The following is a 21,205-nucleotide window of genomic DNA, read 5'->3' as shown; positions in this document are numbered from 1 at the left end:
TGCCGAACGGGAGGAAACAAATGAAGTAGAATAAGGAATATTAATACAAGAGAGTGACTCACTCTCAGTAGGCTGTCGCTCGTTGTTGATTGATTTTGTATTTCGCAAGGTACCCTCCTTTTGTCATGCTTATATAGCTTAAACACTGTATTTTCCAAAGTATTACACTTACAATAATGATTAATACATGAAAAGAACCGGTAACTCACCAAATTTTCATGTGACACACACCAGGTGGCAGCACGAGTGCAGTGCCGTTGGAGGAGAGTTTTTTTTTTAGTTGGAATATGCGAGGTGTTCATCTGTTATTGCAGTGCAGCGCCGTGTGACTTCTTCCTTGCTTACGTACTTCCACTGCCAACAATACTGGTCGAGTTCGTTGCTACAAATGTTATGAATCAAATTGGACTACCGCTTGGACGTGTTTCACGTGACCAACGGGGCACACACCAGGGGGCGGCGCCAGAAATTTTGACCGGGTGGGCAGGATCCACATATTGATAAATAAGGGTGGGCAGATATAAGGTAGCCTAATAAGTATTTGAATTTCACAAATATGCATTCCTTCTCTCCTATCTATCTCTCTCTCCCTCTTCCCCCCATCTCTCCCGATTTCCTCTGTATTTCTTTCCCCATTTCTTTTTGCTGGTGTACGTTTTCTTATTTATCCTTTGCATGCCTTTCATTGTATCTCACACTGTCCATGCTTAAACTGTTCACTGTGTATTTCGCTTGTATAGTGTTTTGTCCTTTCAAGTTAAGAAGGAATTCTTCACATACTTGGATACGTAAATAGAAACGTACTTTATTAGGTGAACTTGGGACTGTACGACTGTACTGTTTAATTCATGCGAAAATTATGAAACATCTGGAAGAAATTCTTTACCAATGCAAGAGATTGCGAAAGTTATAAGTTACAAGAACTATTCATATTTGTGAAACCAGCGGCACAGATAGGAGAGCGGCAAGGCTTCGCCCTACATGGAGAGGAACCACCTAGCAGCAAGAATATTTGAAATGTAATTTTACTTTTACCCAGTGGAGGCATGTAGTGGTTCGGATTCCACTTTAAACTGTAGGTTTAGTTCCGATTAGCCTTATTGTGCATAAAGTAGACTTAAAACAACAACAAAAAAAAAAATCAAATGTAATTTTAGCGTTTAAATTCGGATTGCAAGTTATGCCAAAATTCGACATTAAGAGTTGCGTAGATTGCCACCTTTGCCACTATTACAAATCAACAATATTGTGAGCTTTTAACTGGAAAGATGGCTGCTTCCTGGATGACGGTTATTGAATGATCCATTTACTTGGTTCACGGGGTTATACAAATTGATAAGTGCATATGAATAATTTAATTTAATTAATGTCTTATTGAGAAAGTTTTAAAACACACAAGAAATGAACATTTTCTGCTCACTGCACTGAAGTTTTCCAGCATGAAACGAGAATTTTCACAGAAGATATAGCTGAAATTGGTCAAAATAAAGGAATTTGCGTAATATGAATATCGAAAAATCGATATCACTAAGGAAGCGATTACGTACTGAAGTAACTATTCATCAGACCAATGCAGGAAAAGATATGCTCGATACGGTTCAATAGGAATATGCATAACGTTTGGAAAGACAAATACTTTTACATATTTTGTGGAAAGTAATTTATTTAAAAAAAAATCATACGTACCAATTCTTCTCTTGTTCATAGCGCTTTAAAACTCTTCGAAAAAAATCATTCACAAACAATTATCACCAAAGCACTATCTGCCCCCAAATTCCTCAAGAAGTATATACATTAGACATAAAAAAAAAAATATTGTGTCAATATTGCACACAATATTTATAGGAAGTTGGTTTCACTATCGAAATAAGACATTCGTTACCCAAAACGCTAGGATATGGAAGCCTTGTCATGGATCGAAGTTCTATTCATACCATATGGAAATTACGCGAAGAAGATGTTTTTATTTACATGTTTGGGTGGTTTAATGTATTTGTTTTATCCTGTATGATTTTGTACTCCCTACCTCGGAAAACGTGAATGTTAACTGGATCATGTCTTCTATCAGGGCTCGGAATGGAAATCTTGACGAAACGTAAAGCTTCGTGTTGTCTCTTTAATTTTGTCTCTGACTACAGCCCCTCCAGAAATTTTGAGAAAATCAAAATTTTCAAGTGAAAAATTGGTAGATAAGTAGAAAATAGAAAGGTATAAATGCAAGCCCCCTTAAAATGACACCAGATTACCATTTCTGCCTTCAAGTACAATTTTAATACAGTGAAAACTCCAAATATACGAAATATTTTATTCTATACCAATCTCCTTAAACGAAGCTATGTATTATCCACATATACAATTCCAGCCCCTTCCGAAAAATATTCTGCGTACGCCAGTAATGAATACTATATGGACGATGCGCAGGAGGATAATTCTGTCAGAACAATCGACAAGACAAGACAAATAATAATAATTTATATATAAAAAAGCAAACACAAGGGGCAAAGGATGAAGGCAGCATAGACGTCCTCATACATAATGCTCTGCTAAGTCCCCTCGTAGCAACAACGTATCTCAACCTAGAGGGGAAGCTTATATAAATGCTATAATGCCGTTACGTACTATTAAATTTACTTCACACTGAAAAGGAAAATCTAGTGCAATATGAAAAACAAAAATACAACGGGCCGATGCAATATCTGACGAGACGAAACTGGAAGGTTCCAGTTCTAACGATTTTCCATAACTTACTCAGTAAATTATTGTAAATCCAAAAACAGGGAAACTTCTTGTAGAATATTTTTTGAGTCTTTGTACTATCGACGATATTCATAAGAAAAATGTGCATAGAGTCAAGACAAGAATATCTTTTTTAATTGAACCATTCATATTTTCCTATACACTTACTGTATGTATTGAATTTGTTCAGGGGGCAATCGGGTGGGCAGAAGAATTTTTGGGTGGGCGCTTGCCCACCCTCACCCACCCGTCGCGCCTTCCCTAGCACACACAGAACATTTGAAATGTGCCAGGAAAACTTGGTGAGTTTCCGGTTCTTTTCCCGTGTAATCATTGTATTTGTAATACTTTTAAAAATACAGTGTTTTGAAATCCAGTGAATCATTTATGCAGGGTGAGTCAAAAGTCAGGTTACATATACGTGCATACAAAAATATACACATGAAATGGTTACGGTTACAGTACACGTTCACTATGCGTACTACTAGTGTTGCCCACGAGACGAGACTTTGGCCTGTCTCGTCTCGTGGAAATGCTGTGAAATGCTGTCTCGTCTCGAAAATATTCGTTTGTCAAAGGGACAAATGATCAATCTCGTCTCGTCTCGAATTTTTAAAAGCCTGTCCCGTCTCGTCCCGTGGGCAACACTACGTACTACCAGCTTGAATGCTTCAATTCTATGTTACAGCTGCGTAAGATGTCTGCTAGTATTGTGGGAGTGATTTTTGGGAAGTGGCGCCAGTGGTTCTATCTTTGAGGTGGTCCAGGGTCTTTATTTGCTTAGCGTACACGATGACCTGTACGTGCCTCCACAAGTAAAAATGCATTAGGTTAGGTCTGGCGACCATGGTGGCCATTCACATATGTTAACTCACTTTTGACTCACCCTGTAGTAGCCCTATACTGTGTCATTCATTAATATGCGAAGCCAGAGATACGAACGAGCCTAGGGAACTTACCGTCAATGTAGGTGGGGGCTGACCGTTCGGTGGGCGGAATTTCCGCGGGCACCTCCTCGGTGACGATGGCCACCGGCGGCGGCTGCGAAGGGGGCGGGGCGGGCTTGTCCAGCTCTGCGAATGGGTCCACCTCATCTGCCTCACCTTCCTGGACGTGGTAGTCCACTGACGAGAACGAGATCTGGGAGACGAGCTGATAGGAGCCGGCGCTCTGAGGGGCTGCGTCGACGTCCACGTAGTTGTTGGGGATGTAGCCCTCCTCCCCTTTGTAGTTTCGAGCCCTTATCCAACCATCCCCGTCTCCTTCCCCGATCACTTCCAGCTGCTCGTTCTCCACGATGCTCAGCTCGTCAGGGTTCTGGGCCTGAAACGGTAACATTGGAAAAATAACTATGTTTGTTGAGTGAATCGTCAAGAATTATATAAACCTTTGTAGGGTAAATCTGAGGCAAACACCCGCTACGAGGATTTAGTATTTTCTTATTGCCGATTTTACTGTTTACTGTAACCCTTTTGTGCTAGTTACACGTGCGTAGAAGTGGTGTGAATAAGATCCATTGGAATCAACTCCAAACAGGTAGGAATAAGACCAACAAGAAGAACATATCTTTACTCCATGAGGATTGTATGGATAACTAAGGCTCCAAGACAGACGCAGCACATGTAACAGACTTCAGTGATCTCTCCTTCGGCTATTCCCTGTACGAGTAACTTTCCGTCAACATCACAGAAAACCTTTACTAGATAGTTATCACAGAGGAAAAAGTATAGGCTATTGCGGGGGCAAAACCCATACAGCACAACATGGTTTCAGATATGTTACGGATACATAACTCGTGAAACATTGTAATATTGCAGCAACATTGCGAAACATTACTGTGATGTTTCAGGTATGTTTCAGCAATGTAAAAATGTCCGCGAATCTAACATAACATTCGTAATGTTACAGAAACATATCAGTGCAACATTACAGAAACGTGTCAATGTAACATTGCAGAAACATGTCAGTGTAACATTACAAATACATTTCCGTAAGGTTTTGTGATATTTCAGCTACATTACAGTGATATAATTGTACATTACGGTTATATTGAATGGAATCAGTACTGTATTCACGAGTGAAATATTTAAGGGGGCCTATTGGGGTTAAGCCCCTTTACTTCAATATTTATTTGTAAATCATTTCCTGAAAATAAAATTCACAATGTTTGATACCTAATTAGGAATGATATTTAATTATATTTATTTTACCTCTCCTCAAATGACCACGTATCTCAATTGCTACAATTATTCTCGAGGGGGGGGAAGTGCATAAAAGTACAAAATACACATTCATTCACACCAGACAACAGTTACAACTAAAAAAAGAAAAATACTCGTATATGCCACCAAATCCTAAACTACCTTCAAATGTGTGTAAAGTTTTACATGCAATAATAAGCTCTCCGTGGTTTTTTGCACCCTGTCACAAAGAAGGTGGGATTTGAGTGATGTGATCAGCATAATGCTCCCGTCCCCTCTACTAATAGATGAGAGGCTGGAAGCATTTTAGTGTTGTATGAAATTCATTCATGATTCTATGAGTCACGGTCATCTGAAAATTCTACTCTAATGTCTCTGTATGAATGAAAACATTTTTCCTGGACAGAATACATGTTACACATGTATGGTTTTCAACCTATATGGTGTTCGAACTTTCAGAATTACACAGCAATATTCCAAATTAATTAACATCACAAATTGAGCACATGTCTTCAAATAGTATAACTTTCGGATACTAAAATTTACTATCTGACATTCTCACCTTTTACGTATCTCAAATAAAAATTCAAAATGAATGTAATAATATCCTATATACTTACATAATTGGAGAAAGTAGATACACTTTGACCACAAAACAAATTCAGTAAATGAACCAGTAACCACAACTGGGAAATAAATATCAATTCACAAGTGCAAAGTGGAGACAAGCTAAACTTTAGCAATTTTTAGGCAGTAACAATACGAATAATATCATTGAATAATAACTAAAAATTTATAAATCAATGAAAATTTTTGACATTCTCTATAATATTAAATGTGCAGTGTGTATCAGAGGTTGTGGTTACTAGTTAATTCTCTGAATGTTACTTGTGAGCAATTTCCATTGAATTATTACTTCAAAGGTATAATTATATTTTCTCATTTCTATTATTTTTTAATCATGTTTGACTTTCAACGTTGTTATGGTGGTTAGGATGAGTTGGTCAGTTTCAGAATACACTGAGAAATTGAATTAAGTTCCTTGTAATGAAGGGATTTTTGGTTCGAAACTCTGGTAGAGGCACATTCCAGTGATACGAATCCCTTTTTGATTTGTAGGTCCAGTCCCGATTAGCCTATTTGTGCATAAAGTGGACTTAAAACATCAATTCAAAGAACCAAATAAATATAAATAAGCATACTTTGATACATTTTTTTACAACAGCGAGTGATCAGACAGTATCCATGTCACCATTGAACTCTAAAAATTGGACATGCATCACTTCAAAGAAAAATTATTATACGTAAAAATAATATTTTTTCATAAAATATATTCTTTATTTGTCTAAATCTGTCAAAATACAATTGCTTCTGTTCTGTTAAGAAGTATTTCATTGCAGGTTCTCCGCTATAACCTCTTGTTGGAGTGCAGTAACATTCATTTTTTCCTGAAAGGAAAAAAATGTCATAATATCAATTCTGGTCAGAATTTCCATTTCAAAAAACAATATTTTGCACAGGTAAAATAAACATCTTAGCCTTGAAGAAAATTGCAAAGCAACATCAAGAATTTACATTCTTGATGTCAGCACCATTCAGTTTTTTTTTTTGTTTTTTTTTTATAAAATTAACCTTCGAGAATGCCATAACACCGATTGAATTTTGGCAAAAAAAATTGCTTTTCATATTATTTGCTCAGAACTAGCAAAAAGATTTTTAGTGAATGCTCAATATGTTATGTAACATCCAAATCTTTAACATTAGTGAAAATCAATGTTTCCATCTACTTTTTTAGAAAATTTCTCAGCATTCCGCAGAAAAAATGTCATATTTCATCTTTCTTTTAACATGCCAAATTAAATACAACATCTGCAACTTGTGCAATCGTGCAGTATCATAATTAGATTTTAACCTTTTATTTTATTTTTTGTCAATAATCCATATTTCTACCTACCTAATTACGAAGAAATGATGATTGTATGGATTTTTAGCATAAAAACAACTAAATATTACCAATTTTTTACCTCTTGAAACTTAATAATAACAAGTGAACCACAAATGACCTAAATGTAGTATATTAAACTTGTATTGTTTAATAGTTTTGAATTATTGTAACTTGAAATCCAAATTTTGTCCAAAAATGATCATTCTTGCGAAAGAAACTAATTTTAAATCAGCCATAGAATACTTAATTACTGCTAAATCTGCATAAAAACTAACTGTTGGAGTCATAAACATCTTAGCATTGAAGAAAATTGCAAAGCAACATCAAGAATTTACATTCTTCATGTCAGCACAATTCAGTTTTTTTATAAAGCTAACCTCGGAGAACCCCGTAAAACCAATTCATATTTGGCAAGAAAAATTGCTTTTACTTCATATTATTTGCTCAGAACTAGCATAAAGAATTTGTGAATGCTCAATATGTTATGTAACATCCAAGTCGTTAACATTAGGGAAAATCAGTGTTTCCATCTACTTTTTTAGAAAATTCCTCGGCATTCTGCAGAAAAAAAATTCATGTTTCATCTTTCTTTTAACATGCCAAGTTAAATACAACATCTACAACTTGTGCAATCGTGCAGTATCATAATTAGATTTTAACCTTTTATTTTATTTCTGTCAATAATCCATAATTCTACCTACCTAATGACGAAGAAACGATGATTGAATGGATTTTTAGCATAAAAACAACTAAATATTACCAATTTTTTACCTCTTGAAACATAATAATAACAATGGAACCACAAATGACCTAAATGTAGTATATTAAACTGGTATTGTTTAATAGTTTTGAATTATTGTAACTTGAAATCCAAATTTTGTCCAAAAATGATCATTATTGCAAAAGAAACTAATCTTAAATCAGCCATAGAATACTTAATTACTGCTAAATCTGCATAAAAACTAACTGTTGGAGTCATAAACATCTTAGCATTGAAGAAAATTGCAAAGCAACATCAAGAATTTACATTCTTCATGTCAGCACAATTCAGTTTTTTTAAAAAGCTAACCTCGGAGAACCCCGTAAAACCAATTCATATTTGGCAAGAAAAATTGCTTTTACTTCATATTATTTGCTCAGAACTAGCATAAAGAATTTGTGAATGCTCAATATGTTATGTAACATCCAAGTCGTTAACATTAGGGAAAATCAGTGTTTCCATCTACTTTTTTAGAAAATTCCTCGGCATTCTGCAGAAAAAATTACATGTTTCATCTTTCTTTTATCATGTCAAGTTAAATACAACATCTGCAACTTGTGCAATCATGCAGCATCATAATTACATTTTAACCTTTTATATCATTTTTGTCAATAATCTATAATTCTACCTACCTAATTACGAAAAAATTATGAATATAGTATATGGAGGGCATCACAAGCCTCATGAGAAACAAAACTATACAAGACTACATGAGAGAGAAAGAGAGAGATGATTAACATAAGTGAGTAACCTAACAAGTGATTAAGAGAGAAATATAATTAGGAATTTAGTTTTGTCACACAAAAAAATATGACCGTGGCTGTGGTGCTGCGGTAGATTTTCATTACGTAACGATGTCACAGAACAAATTAGTTGATTCGTAATTTGTATTAGATAGAGGCTCTGAACGTAACAAGTTACGTGGTATTCTACGCCTCTTCACTACGCACAGGGAAGTGAGAAACATTTTTTAAAAAGAAGAGGACAAATTTTGTGCAAAATTTAGGGGGAGGGGTCATATACCGTAAACGAAAACTATATAGCTATTTTTAACAGTAAAAACATACAGGGAAATACTTTGCGTCTCGACCATTCACTTTTTCACTACACACAACGCAGGCAACTTATTTCTCGCGATTATAGTTTCATGAGGTGGAGAAGTTCAGTGCTTCTTTACGTCCACATATTTTAATTAAACAAACAAAACAAAATACTTCTTTAAACACTGGCTTGAACTGCCTTGTTTCCACTCACTTTTTCACACACTTTGGCATTAATAATATTCAACTTACCACTCAATAAACAACATTATTCTCCATAAGATGTGCACGACTCCCGGTCAGCGTTGAAGGTAACAAGATGGCCGCCGCAGAAAATGTCCTGGATGGCCGCCACGCATGCATGATGACTGAATCCAACGTTGCGGAAATGTCTCTGAAACATTTCTCAGAGATGTAAGAAAAATGAGACGTTGCAGAAACTAGACAATGAAACTATAACATTGCAATGTTTCAGAAACAAAACTGGGACTTCATGTGATGCTTTCTGTAACGTCAACGCGAAACCAGAATGTTAGAAACATAAATGAGAGATTGTAATATTTCTGAAATATGTCTGAAACTTGGTGTGCTGTATGGGAATGACTGTTACATTACTTCTTCTTCTTCTTTTTTTCAAACCCTGAGCCATATCGTGGAATGTCTGTCTGTGCATGTATGATTCTCGCAACAAATGTACTCTCGTGTTCTTAGACACAAACCTCCTTCTTCAGTCTCCAATCTTGTTATGCTCTGATCCCTTTTCGATTACTGGCTGCCCTGTCTTTTTGTCCTCTTCCAGTACTCCTCATTATTGTTTTCCATATACATATATCATTCTTTACTAATTTTATCCAGATTTGAAATGTGTTTAATGTTAAAAGTACCTTATTGGTAATATCGAAGTTACGTATAAAGAAACTACAACGATAAATTTTAATTTGTAGATCTCAAATATGTTTAAACACTAAATTAATTTTTAAAAGTTTCGAGTTCTCATTTGGATTTAAGCGGAAGGTACGCCATTCCCTTCATTTCTATTTAGTAGAGATATGGTTCGTAATGATGAACGACAGCGCGTTGTGTGTGGCCTGAGAAGAGTATGATCCCAGGTAGTTGGTGTATGATTAGGAAAACACCTGCAAGTCAAGCCGAAAGGTATGTAAATATGGTAACGAGTGGGTTCAGTGCCCATAATGTTTTTTGATATCGTATCATGTGAAATGCATAAAAATGACAGAGACCTGAAGGCCATTTCATCTCAAATCATATACAGGTAAGTAATAAATGTCTCACCTTAGAATTACAAAATCAGCTGAAAAAAATATGTTAAAGGACCACATGACACATGTCCAAAAATATAATATTTTCCTTTTCTTTTAATTTGTTACAGTGTTACAACCTAACAAGGCAAGACACTATTTGATATAAAATAAATCATCCGAAGCGAAATAATGCAATTTTCAAACCACTACAAATCAAAAACAAAAAATGGTAGAGCTTTATTTGAAACTTCCAAAACCTTAAAAAAGTAACATATTTATGAAACCATCTTTAACTCCAAAATTTGAAATTAAAATACAATTTTTCTTTCAAAGTTCTAATTTACTTTCTTGAAAACGTGAAAAAACACAGGGCGTGAGTTTTCCTGGGGTCATAGAATATGAAAGCTGGACTAAGTATTTGCAATGCCATTTCTGCACTAACTTCTAATGTTATGCAGAAAATTCTTTGAAAAAAATTATTAAAAATCCATTTTGACCTTTTTTTACGAATCACTTCCTCAAAAACACCCATCTCAACATTTCTGGAAATTGTGCAATATAGCCATTGGTTACTGTAGTTGCAGGAGGTGCAATAAGACCTTGTAATATTTTTTGTGTGTAACCGTGGAGAATTGTTTGGAAATGTCCTCCATGTTCCATATTTTTTTGGCTTTTTACTGGCAACACTATTTCTAACTGCTGCTTATCAAGAATCATGTAGAGAATCAAATATCGTATTATTAGTAACATTTTGTACGTGTATGCACGTTGGCGCGCACACACACGAGTGTTTAGTGGTGAGAAACTATTTGAAGTAGGGTCATTCCACACCACTTCGACCATCCCTTGTCGCATCATAATTTAAAAAAAATATTAATTATTGAATTACTTATTTCCATGTCCTTCAAGTGTCCTTCAAGTGTTCACAATCGACATTTCAGGCTTGCCTTTTATTTTATTTTATTTATAAAACTTCACACTACAGGCAAATGCCCATTTTTAGTATTGTACATACCATAATAATTGACATAAACATATAATTCATACATGTCTCACTCATTACTTGAATATACGTGAATATACGACTATTTTGTTTTCAACCTCTGATGGCGCCGCCAGGTGGTTCGTGAAGCGCTAGGAAGGGGGGCGTCACGCAGCGTGATTGGTGTCTCCCCTGCCACTACCACCACCACTGCCAAGGCCAATGCTTCAGTTGAAGCTCAACGACGGGCGCGTACGGATGTCTGCTACAATCGACTCTCCCCCCAACTGCAAGGTGTGTTACTGGTTGACTTTATGGAGCCGGCGACCACAATCAATGCGACTGCATACTGTGAGACATTGCGCAGACTACGCATAGGCATCCAGAACAAACGGCGAGACATTGTCTAGCTTCATGACAATGCCCGACATGTTGCTGCGTCAACCCAAGACCTTCTTCAACGATTCCACTGGGAAGTGTTTAATCACCCTCCCTACACCCCAGACCTGGCACGAGTGACTTCCACCTTTTCCCGGCGATGAAGAAGTGGTTGTGAGGACGGCGTTTCCACACCAATGGAGAGCTTCGGACACCGTGCAGACCTGCTCAACAGACAGGCGCATCTTTTTTTTGCAGAGGGTATTGGAAAGCTGGTGCATCGGTACGATAAATGTCTGAATCTTCTTGGCCAATTTTGGTTATGTAATGTCTCGTGAAACAATAATTGAATCGGTCACATTGTCTGCAGCGTTTGCACAGGTTGAATTTTCTCTTAAGTTGTGTAACAACTTGTGTTAAATACTCAAAATGTGGGTTTTATAAATCTTATTCTCCACTCACAGACACTGTTTATATGCATATTTATATAATTTAATTTATGACATTTGAGATTAACTTAAGTAACCAATCAATGTGTTTGCTTTTCGTTATTTCGAAAATTTGAATAATTAAAGAAATACATGGTATTGTATTCAAATAAACATCAATTATGACATGCGTATTCATCCAAACTATTTTCAGGGGATTATGATGAACTTTTGGGGGGGGGGGGGTAATGCATCCACAGTCTTGAGATGATGAACATCCCTGTTTAGGGAGAAGGGGTAGATCAAATATAGTGTTCAGTAAAGCTAAGAAATTTTACTTTTACGCTGTCGTAATTAAATATTTATGGGCATTATGACATTATTTGGGGGACGAATTATATGATTTAGGGAGGACGCGCCATTGGCCTTTGGGGGGGGGGGGGGTATGAGCACCTCTTATGGACCCCAAATAACAATGCTCAATGCCTGAGAGCACATGCACAGTGTTACCACCTCTTCTTGACAGTGTTATAACTTTTAAATTTACAGCTCACGTATCTTTCGCATTTCATTAATAATTGTTCTAAGACCTCCTATAATTTTTCCAGTAACCATTGTGCGATTTATTTCAAAATATTCCCTTAGGGTATCCGTTTGCTGCACGTTTACGCTATCAACGTAAACAATGATGTCTTTGAATATTCATTTAGAAATTGGATAACCACCAGCATGTGTAAAGAACATTGCTTCCCAAATGAAAAATAATAGCAAAGTAATATTATTTCCGTCAAATCTTTCACTTTTAATGCATCAATTTACACACTGAATTTGTAATTTTATCTTTGAAATGACCTTGTCTGATGTTCCCAATTGGTGCATTTTTAGTGCATTACATGGAACACCAGCTGATAAAAGTATCTACCTTCTTATGCATTTCCGTGTGCACTGTTTCATCAACCGAGCAATTATATAATTACATTTGTAGACAATACCACATCAGCAATGATATGCAGTCAACATAAATTAAAATCAAGAAATGGAAATTTCAATGATATAAAAGAAAATGGACAAAATAAATATATCACACACATTGCAATTGGAGCTTCTGAATCAAACTCTCAAACATACACATTTTGGAATTTTGTTTTTATTTTAGTTTTAATGATTGCCTATATTTTTGAAGGAATAAGTGCAATTCTATGTAATAATTTTTTGACTGATTACTGTAGGTGTCACCCCCCCCCACACACACACACACAATCAACACGCGCATACACATACACACACACACACACACACTTCAAAATAGTGAGAGTTGTTTGTGTTGGGCGCATGGCAGGATTGGAAGTCTTAGTCACACTTGCGAAAACAGAACCTTCAAGTTAACTTCTCTACGACTTTCAAAATCCTCTCCTCAAAAATTGCCTCCTAAGCTCTTCCAAAAAAGTGGTCAAAGGATTGAAACAGGTTATAGGAAGTACCCGTGTTGGATCTAGAGATTACGACACGTATCATAGGAAATTGTTTCCAAATTCCGTTACAAGGGGTTGCTATGTATAATGCAAGGAGCGTTTGGACTTGCTAGACATAGTAGGACATTTTAACACCGTCAGACCCTAACAAGTGGCTTCCTCATATGCAAAGCGGTTGTCCTACAGCCAGTGTGACTGAGCATATCATTAAACTTCTAGGGTTTTACATATTCCCCCAATCTTGTCTCCCATCTCCCCTGCAAGTTACACCGAAGGACAAGCAATGGGAATTTTGGAGCCGAGCACCGCACTCAATCTTCAGGGGAGAGACAGAAGTCCGTAGAATCCTCTGCCTCCAATTTAAGGCATGTTTGCCTTCCACGTATTTGCTCGGGAAAACAAGAGACGCTGGTCCTCAAACAAAAGCAACAATCTGAACACAAATGAAGGCATTGTTTGCGGTTGATGTCTTTGACGACAATCGAGAACGATCCTCCTGTATTTTGAGAAGGTTAAGGAAACAGGAGGCCTCATTGTCCGTGGATTGGGCGTCAACCGTGAACGTTTATCTCGCGAGGTGCATACGTGGAATTGCTTGTCCCTAGATCCCTCAACGGTGGACACGCCTCGTTCAGTATGGTGACAACCAGCGGTGCCAACCCTAGCATAATAGTAACAAGCCTAGTATAATAGAACCGAAATATGACAACTCACAAAGTTTTTGAAGATGGCTTGAGATAATGGAATCTCCCTCACCCGGGTTAACGTCGGCGTTACCTGTTTGGTTAAATGTGCATAGTTTCCTTGTTTACTTATAAGTCCACTTTATGCACAGGAAGGCTAATTGAGATTGAATCTACAGTTTAAAATGGGATTCGATAGGGTGACCATAATATTTTGACCTAAAAATGGAACATCCTAAGGATGTCTTATTACCCTCTCTTTTTCCTGAAAAATCGGTTAGGCATAATTATAAAATAATTGTTATTATTAAAGTATTATATATTAAAATGTGGATTACATAATGATACATTATAAACAATAAATTAAACATGATCTTCCTATTTCAAGAGATATTAATTATTATAATCTCGGTATGACCTGCATAGTGTTTCTGCTCTCTTCTGATCAACCTTTGATGTTAGTCCTATACGCTGAAATTGAGGAGTACCAGAAGTATTCATCAACCGTTCAGAGGCCTCCTCGATGGTGCAGAGGTATCGTCGTCGCCTTGTAATCAAGGGGTCCCGGGTTCGACACCCGGTGAAGGCACACAGTGCCACTTTAAACTGTACGGTCAAGTCCCGATTAGGCTTTCTGTCCATAAAGTGGATTTAGAAAAAAATAGTTCAATCAACCGTTCAGAAAATTCCCCAATTATCTGACACGCGAGACATTTGTATTTTGAGATTGTGTCAAGACACTGGAATTTAAATTCTTGTAACAGGTCTATATTGAAACTACATATATGCTTCTTGGTCATGCTTATTGACTGCTCTACAAATAAAGGTACACACACAAAAATGCTAACAAACAGTAAACTGCTGTATGCTCGAATGTTCTCGACGAGAAGCAGTTTGATTGTCGTGATGTACTTGAAACGCAGGCCAAATTCCATCAATATTTTTTTCAGCATGAAATGTCTCTCAAATTTGGACTTGTTTTTCAAGCTATTTCCTAGACTTTTATAAAACGGGACAAGTAGTGCGATTTTAATGATATCGACAGGACAACCGGGACACGCCTCTGAAACGGGACTGTTCCGAACCACTCGTACCTCAAACGGGTATCGAACCCGGGACCCCTAGTTTACAGGTCGACAACGTTACCACTACTCAATCGGGGAGATTCGTTAAATGTGGATGGAAAATAAGTTAAAATAAAAAGTAAACTCGTCAATACCGTTCCTAAATTATCGTACTAACATCACATCACCTAATCTATGTAGGAGCGTATGTGTTGCGGCTACAGTCCATGCTTATTTAATAGCAGGGTGTGAATTAAGGGGGAAGAGGGGATCCCACCATCCCTAGCAATAGAGGTAAATCCCTACCATCGATGATTTCATCCCACCAACCACAATACACAGATCAAACAAGATGAGAAGAGCCCCGGGCAAATCGCGAACTAAAGTGGACAGTCATTTGTTTTCTCCTCTCGCTTCCTGTACATTTGCATATTTGTAACATCCCTTCCTTGATTCGTTGTCAAAAACTTCAACAACGTTAAATATTACGTGTATACTTTCGCCGTGTACGGTTTTATTTTCATGATTATACAAAAACTTGACACTAAATAAAGGTGATGATCATGTGTTGAAGAACGACGCACAAGATGATGTGGGATGCACAACCGACTGTAATTTCATTAGCCACATTTCTTGAATGCTAAGTTTTATTTTCGTCAGATTCAACGGAAAAGAGTAGGTACATAATATTTCTTCAGTGTCTAAATATGCCAGCTAGATCCAGGCAGGGGGTGGGTGCAAATTCGGTGCAGGGTGTGCGAAAATCTATTCTGGTCCTGGGCGTATAAATCTCTAGCTACAGCTCTGATAAGGAAGTATTTCCTTTTGAGAGACCATTAATAGATATACACCATTATAGAGACATGCACACAATAAAAGTATGAAATTTTATTGATCATTATTAATAGAAAGCAATAATTAAATAATATGTAACACTTATTAAAAACATTTTACCTAACTTCTAATTTCTTGACATTTTGAAGAAGTTGTTAAAAGAATTAATAGTTTATAAATGTAGCAACTTAATTTCTTTATGTACGTATTAATAATGATATTATTTATTTAATAATTGATACATATTTCATTATAGTAATATTATATATATATCCGCAGTTTCGGGCTTGCCCCCTCCCCCTCAAAAATACCTGGGTACGGTATATTCCTGAGGGGTGATAGGGGTAGTGTACCACTAGTTGTGGAATATGTGGTGAAAAAGGTGAAAACTCGTGACATCGTCCCCAATTCGACAATGCCTTCAAGAGCCTGTTTTTGAACATTGGGAAATCTGTCGAACGATTTGATAATATTTCGTATACTCCCAATATCCAACAGTTCTTTTCTTTACGGAGGAGTTGGTATCGCTGGTGACAACGGGTTTTTCTCTTGAAGTAGCTATTATGCAGAGGAAGAATGGAAGACCAGCCGTTAACCTGACACCTTCTACACCCTCACGAGTTACTGCCACAACCCAGGGACCGCGGACAAGGTGGTTGTAGAGGAACGCATCCTGGGATTCAAATCGAGCCGACAAAGCGACATTTTGGTAAGAACCTGTGTGCCATAGATTTACAATGCCATGCTGGCGAGACGGCCTTTTTATAGACTCGCTTTCTTAGTGTTGGAAAGAAAGGGTGTGTTATCTTGGACAAAACGGACCCCTGAATTCAACTACCTTGGTATTGTGTTTACATTATAACCATTTTTTGTACGGTGCATTGTAAAGAATAAAAAATGGGATATATATAAATTACTGAATCACTTATTAGGTTAAAGAAACGAGCATAAAATAATGCACCTAAGGGTAGTGTAAGTCGCTTTAGCAGTATTTGAAAAATGAAACGTACAGCCACATGCAAAAATGGGTTGTGAATGTATAATGCAATTTACGTCTTCTTTCTTCTTCCTCAACCTAATGACAACAATGAGCATGAACAATGGCAAATTTTGTCAAACCTTGTTTCAAGTCCACTTTATGCTCAAATAGGCTAATCAGGAGTGGACTACAGTTTAAAGTGGGCTGGATACCAATGTCAATATTTCTCTGCCTTAGATCGAACCCGGGTTCCATTCATTACAAGGTGACAACGTTACAACGGAGAGGGAGTAAATAATGATGAAAAGAAGTGGATGAAGGAACACTCACAAAGGAATGCCAACTGTGAAATTAAAAATGGAAACCCCCATTTTGTATTGTAGAATCGGAAAGAGAACTTCATTCCGAGTCCAACGAGTTATCAACCATCCTACTAGCTCAATTAGAAACGGAGATATGGCGATTTTAAATTTTCGCAAAAAAGAAAAAGAAAAAAGAAAGAAAAGAAGTGAAAGCTTCATAAAACCCAAAAAATGTTCAAATGTGATTGTAGACCTCCCTTCCATATACTCTATTGAAAGGTCTTGACGTGCAGATTCCGAATCTGTAATCGATTTCTCTCTAGCTCAATTGATTTTTTTTTTGGAAATTATGAAATTTTCAGATTTTTATTATTATTATTATTATTATTTAAATCGCCATATCTCCGTTCCTAATTGAGCTAGGAGGATGGTTGATAACTCGTTGGACTCGGAATGAAGTCCTCTTTCCGATTCTACAATACAGAATGGGAGTTTCCATATAAAATTTGTTGCGATTTGTTAACTTTATAATTCAGGATATTTAGAAGTTTGTTTACGCATTCACTTGATTCACACAAATTTAATTGTGCATCAATTTATTAATAGACTAATTTAACTATCAAAGAAACCAACCAATAAATAAAAATATAGTTCCAACCTAGTAATCCATCGTAAGAACACAATAGATAAGACAGAAACTTGCAAACCATTTGAAAGATTTGAGTGAAAGTCAGTTACAATAATTTATGAAATGTGCAAATACTAGATTAGTACAGTGAGTTTTAAAAATCCTGGATTCTAAAAACCTATACCTTTTAAAGTAATAGGTTTACTAAAAGGAAATATAGTTTGTTACATAGAGGAAACTTTAAAATTAATGTTTGATGTGGTTTGGTTCATGTCACAGTCCTCTTCTATCAGATCGTGCACAAATCTCAACTTGTAGGGCCTGTCTTTCACTTTCTTGTGTAAGATGCTGTCTAACGTAGACCTCGCCACTTACAGTTCCAAGGATCTTCGTTTAAGACATTTCGTTGCACGCTCTCCTGTACTTCATCCACCACATCGTCACTCGTTCTTGGCCTCCCACTACGTGGCAAATCTGTTACGCTTTCCGTAGCCTTAAACTTTTCGTACAGTGAACGGCAAAGATAATAGTAGGCAGGCAAATTGCCCATCGCTATATTCCCTGTGTTGTTTAAAGGAATGGAATTCTGTTTATTCTAAGAAGGTATTGTCGTCTGCATATTGAGTTTTTTTTTTTTAAAAAAATCAATTCATTATCTTCACATAGTGTAAAACAGACCAAATGAAAATGGTCATCTACAATTCGTCTACTGTTTATTTTGCCGTTGGGTGTACAGTGGGATCCATGAGTATTACCGTGCAAATTTTCCATGACTATTTTCATTAATTTTTCTCTTACATCCTGTGTATTTTTAAGCGATGGATTTTTATGTATGCTGGTGCAGAAGTTGTCAACAGCTTGTTTTGAGTTTTCTTTAATTCTTGAAGCCCTTATTGGGTTAAATAAAGTGCACGAACATGGTGATGGACAATTTGCACGGTAATACTCATGGATCCCACTGTACATCCCTAGATACTTGTCTCCGCTGGAGGTATTTTTCCAAACGTTGTTTGGAACCTTCTCCGCATGAAAACACAAGATTTTAACTCGGCAAGCCATAACGCGCACTGAGCTTTTCCCTGCATCGACGCCATCTTGAAATCACGTGATCACCTGCCCACACTCATTTATCAGTGTGGACAGAACAAAATTTTAAATTTTCCTCTGTGTAAAAAATAATGTTTCGTTGTAACAAGCCTATTACCTTAAATTTATAGCTTTTTAGAATCCTGCAGGACTTTTGAAACACACTGTATATAAACATAGACGACTAACTCACCGTATATGAATAAAGAGCAATGCACTTGCAACCAGGGACTGGCTCCGCCGTGGTAGTAGGTTCCCACGTCTGTTCCTCTTGCCCTACTTCCGGTTCGCGTGCTTCTTCCGGAGCTGCTTCTTCTTCGACCGGAGGCGCCGGTTCGGGCTCCGTGGCCGCTGCCGCCGCCGCCGCCACCGCCGCAGCCGCAGCCACATCTTCTTCGCCCCAGTCGACCTTCGTCGGGTCGTCCCAGCTTGCTGTCAGCTGTTCGATTCTGAGACGCTCCTGTTCCAGCATGGCTGAGAACGAGAAGAAAACATGAATTCACCAGACATTTAGTATCTTTCATGTGGCACAAAATTGCAGTTGTTATAGAATCAGTAAATCATACCCAGAATATATGTATAATTATTCTTTTTAGCACAATAGCCCAATCACGACAAAAATAAAATGGCAACACACGATGTAATGTTGTCATGAATGTGTAAGTTTTTTTTTTTTAAGTCTATAAGAATAGCAATTTACTCCTGACCGTATGGCAGACGGTGTACTTAGGATGGCCATTATTAGGCAGGCCATAGTAGGCATCCTTCTGCATACAGCAGATGACACTTAAAAATGACGAGGTGATTTAGTAGGAGCAGCGCGCGCGCGTCATGTGCGTGTGTGAGTGTGTGTGTGCATGTGTTTTGATTAACGAAACCTATCCTGAGCTAATGTATTCGTGAAACCCGACGTCGCCTTGGTGCCCGGGTTCACGATCTCTCCAACGATACTCCCAGGTTCGAATCTTGGCATCAACATGGGTGTTTCTTTGTGAGTGCCCCTTCCTCGATTCAATCTAATCACCATTCATCCTGATTGTCACGAGTAGCCACAACCGACAGGAAAGCGACGCTACATAACAAAAATACAACAAATTCATTAAACCTTGTAATACGTCTTCAGAAAAAAAAATTGCCACATGTGCAAAGTAATCGACAGGCATAGGAGATTGAAGTTATAATGTAAACAATTACACTTATTTTTTAGAATAAGTTTTGTTTAATCTTTGTCAGTCACTTAACATTGAAAGAACGTAACATTTGTTACACTTACTATACTCACTTTAGGGTCCACGCTAATTATTTCCACATGAATATTAAACAACACAGTTTACAACCAATAACTAAACAAAGATTCAAGGTTATATACTTGATACGAAAGATTAAATCTGAAATGTGACTCTGATTTGTTGTTTGATTCATTTCTGATTGATTGATTAACTTGCTTTCTTCGCTTCTTATGCCACTTTTGGCTAATTTGCGAAGATCGGGATGAGTGATGATATGATGAAATTAATGAATGGACACTCACAAACATCCATGCCCAGGCCAGGATTCGAACCCGGGACCCCTGGCGTCGTAACGCTATGTGCTAACCACTCCGCCACGGGGGCTGGCTTGATTTATTTCTGATATTGACAACAGCTAAACGCAATTTCCAAATAGGAGATGGTACTGATTGGTTTTGATTGTAAGAGGATAAAATGATGCCTCGAAGTATTCTTTCATGTAAGTCTACTTGTGACTAATCGCGGCGTTGAGAATAAATTGGTGTTAGATGAAAATTATATTGAGACGTCTACAAAGGAACACAAATGGCCAGGTCAAGATACGAACCAGGGCACTTAGCATTTGAGCGATCGAAGGTTCCATGTTCGAGTCCCAACTTGGGCATTAAGGTTCCCTTGTGAACGCCCTTGCATCAATTTAATGTAATCAATATTTTCTCTCTGTGTTGATAAATCCAAAAACGGAAGAGAAATAAGAAATAGAAGGCTCAAATGTGCTCTGCAACTACATAATTCCAGGCTTCGCGTTCAATCAATGACATAACTGCTCATGGTGCGAAATCCTGGGGAAGAAGGGGGATTTCACCCTATCAACAATCCTCGCCTCAAAAATCCCCCCCAAAATCCGGGGGAGAGATTTTGTTAAAATAACAAAAGATAAGCAATTAGTTTCGACTTCAATATACTTCAATAAGGATAATATCGAAAACACATGTGGTTGTGAGTTTCAGCGGCTTTCTCTCTCTTTTTCAAGACATCATTAACAGATTTACACCAAGAACAATATACGCACAATAAAAGCAAGACAATAATGTAAGAAAAATATAACTATGAAATCTAATTGATTTATATTAATAGTAAGCAAAAACCAAAGAAAACTTATACATAATAAAAACTATTTCATATTTTATTACATC

At 37.1% G+C, this 21,205-nt stretch overlaps 1 protein-coding gene across 1 annotated transcript in view; it reads right to left on the bottom strand.

The window, feature by feature from the left end:
- nwk (FCH and double SH3 domains nervous wreck) overlaps window positions 1–21,205 on the bottom strand; it is a 431,276-nt gene that overhangs the window by 46,876 nt on the left and 363,195 nt on the right. The window contains exons 15-16 of the mRNA XM_083126323.1: window positions 18,974–19,254; window positions 3,696–4,059 (exon numbers count right to left, since the gene is read on the bottom strand). Of these exons, the coding sequence (XP_082982449.1) occupies window positions 3,696–4,059; window positions 18,974–19,254 (645 nt within the window). The remainder of the gene's footprint in view (window positions 1–3,695; window positions 4,060–18,973; window positions 19,255–21,205) is intronic.

Source organism: Lepisma saccharinum, chromosome 8 (genome assembly GCF_977018435.1).
Source record: "Lepisma saccharinum chromosome 8, izLepSacc3.1, whole genome shotgun sequence".
In the NCBI taxonomy this organism is placed as follows: domain Eukaryota; kingdom Metazoa; phylum Arthropoda; class Insecta; order Zygentoma; family Lepismatidae; genus Lepisma; species Lepisma saccharinum.
This window is presented reverse-complemented; position numbering and strand designations above follow the sequence as displayed.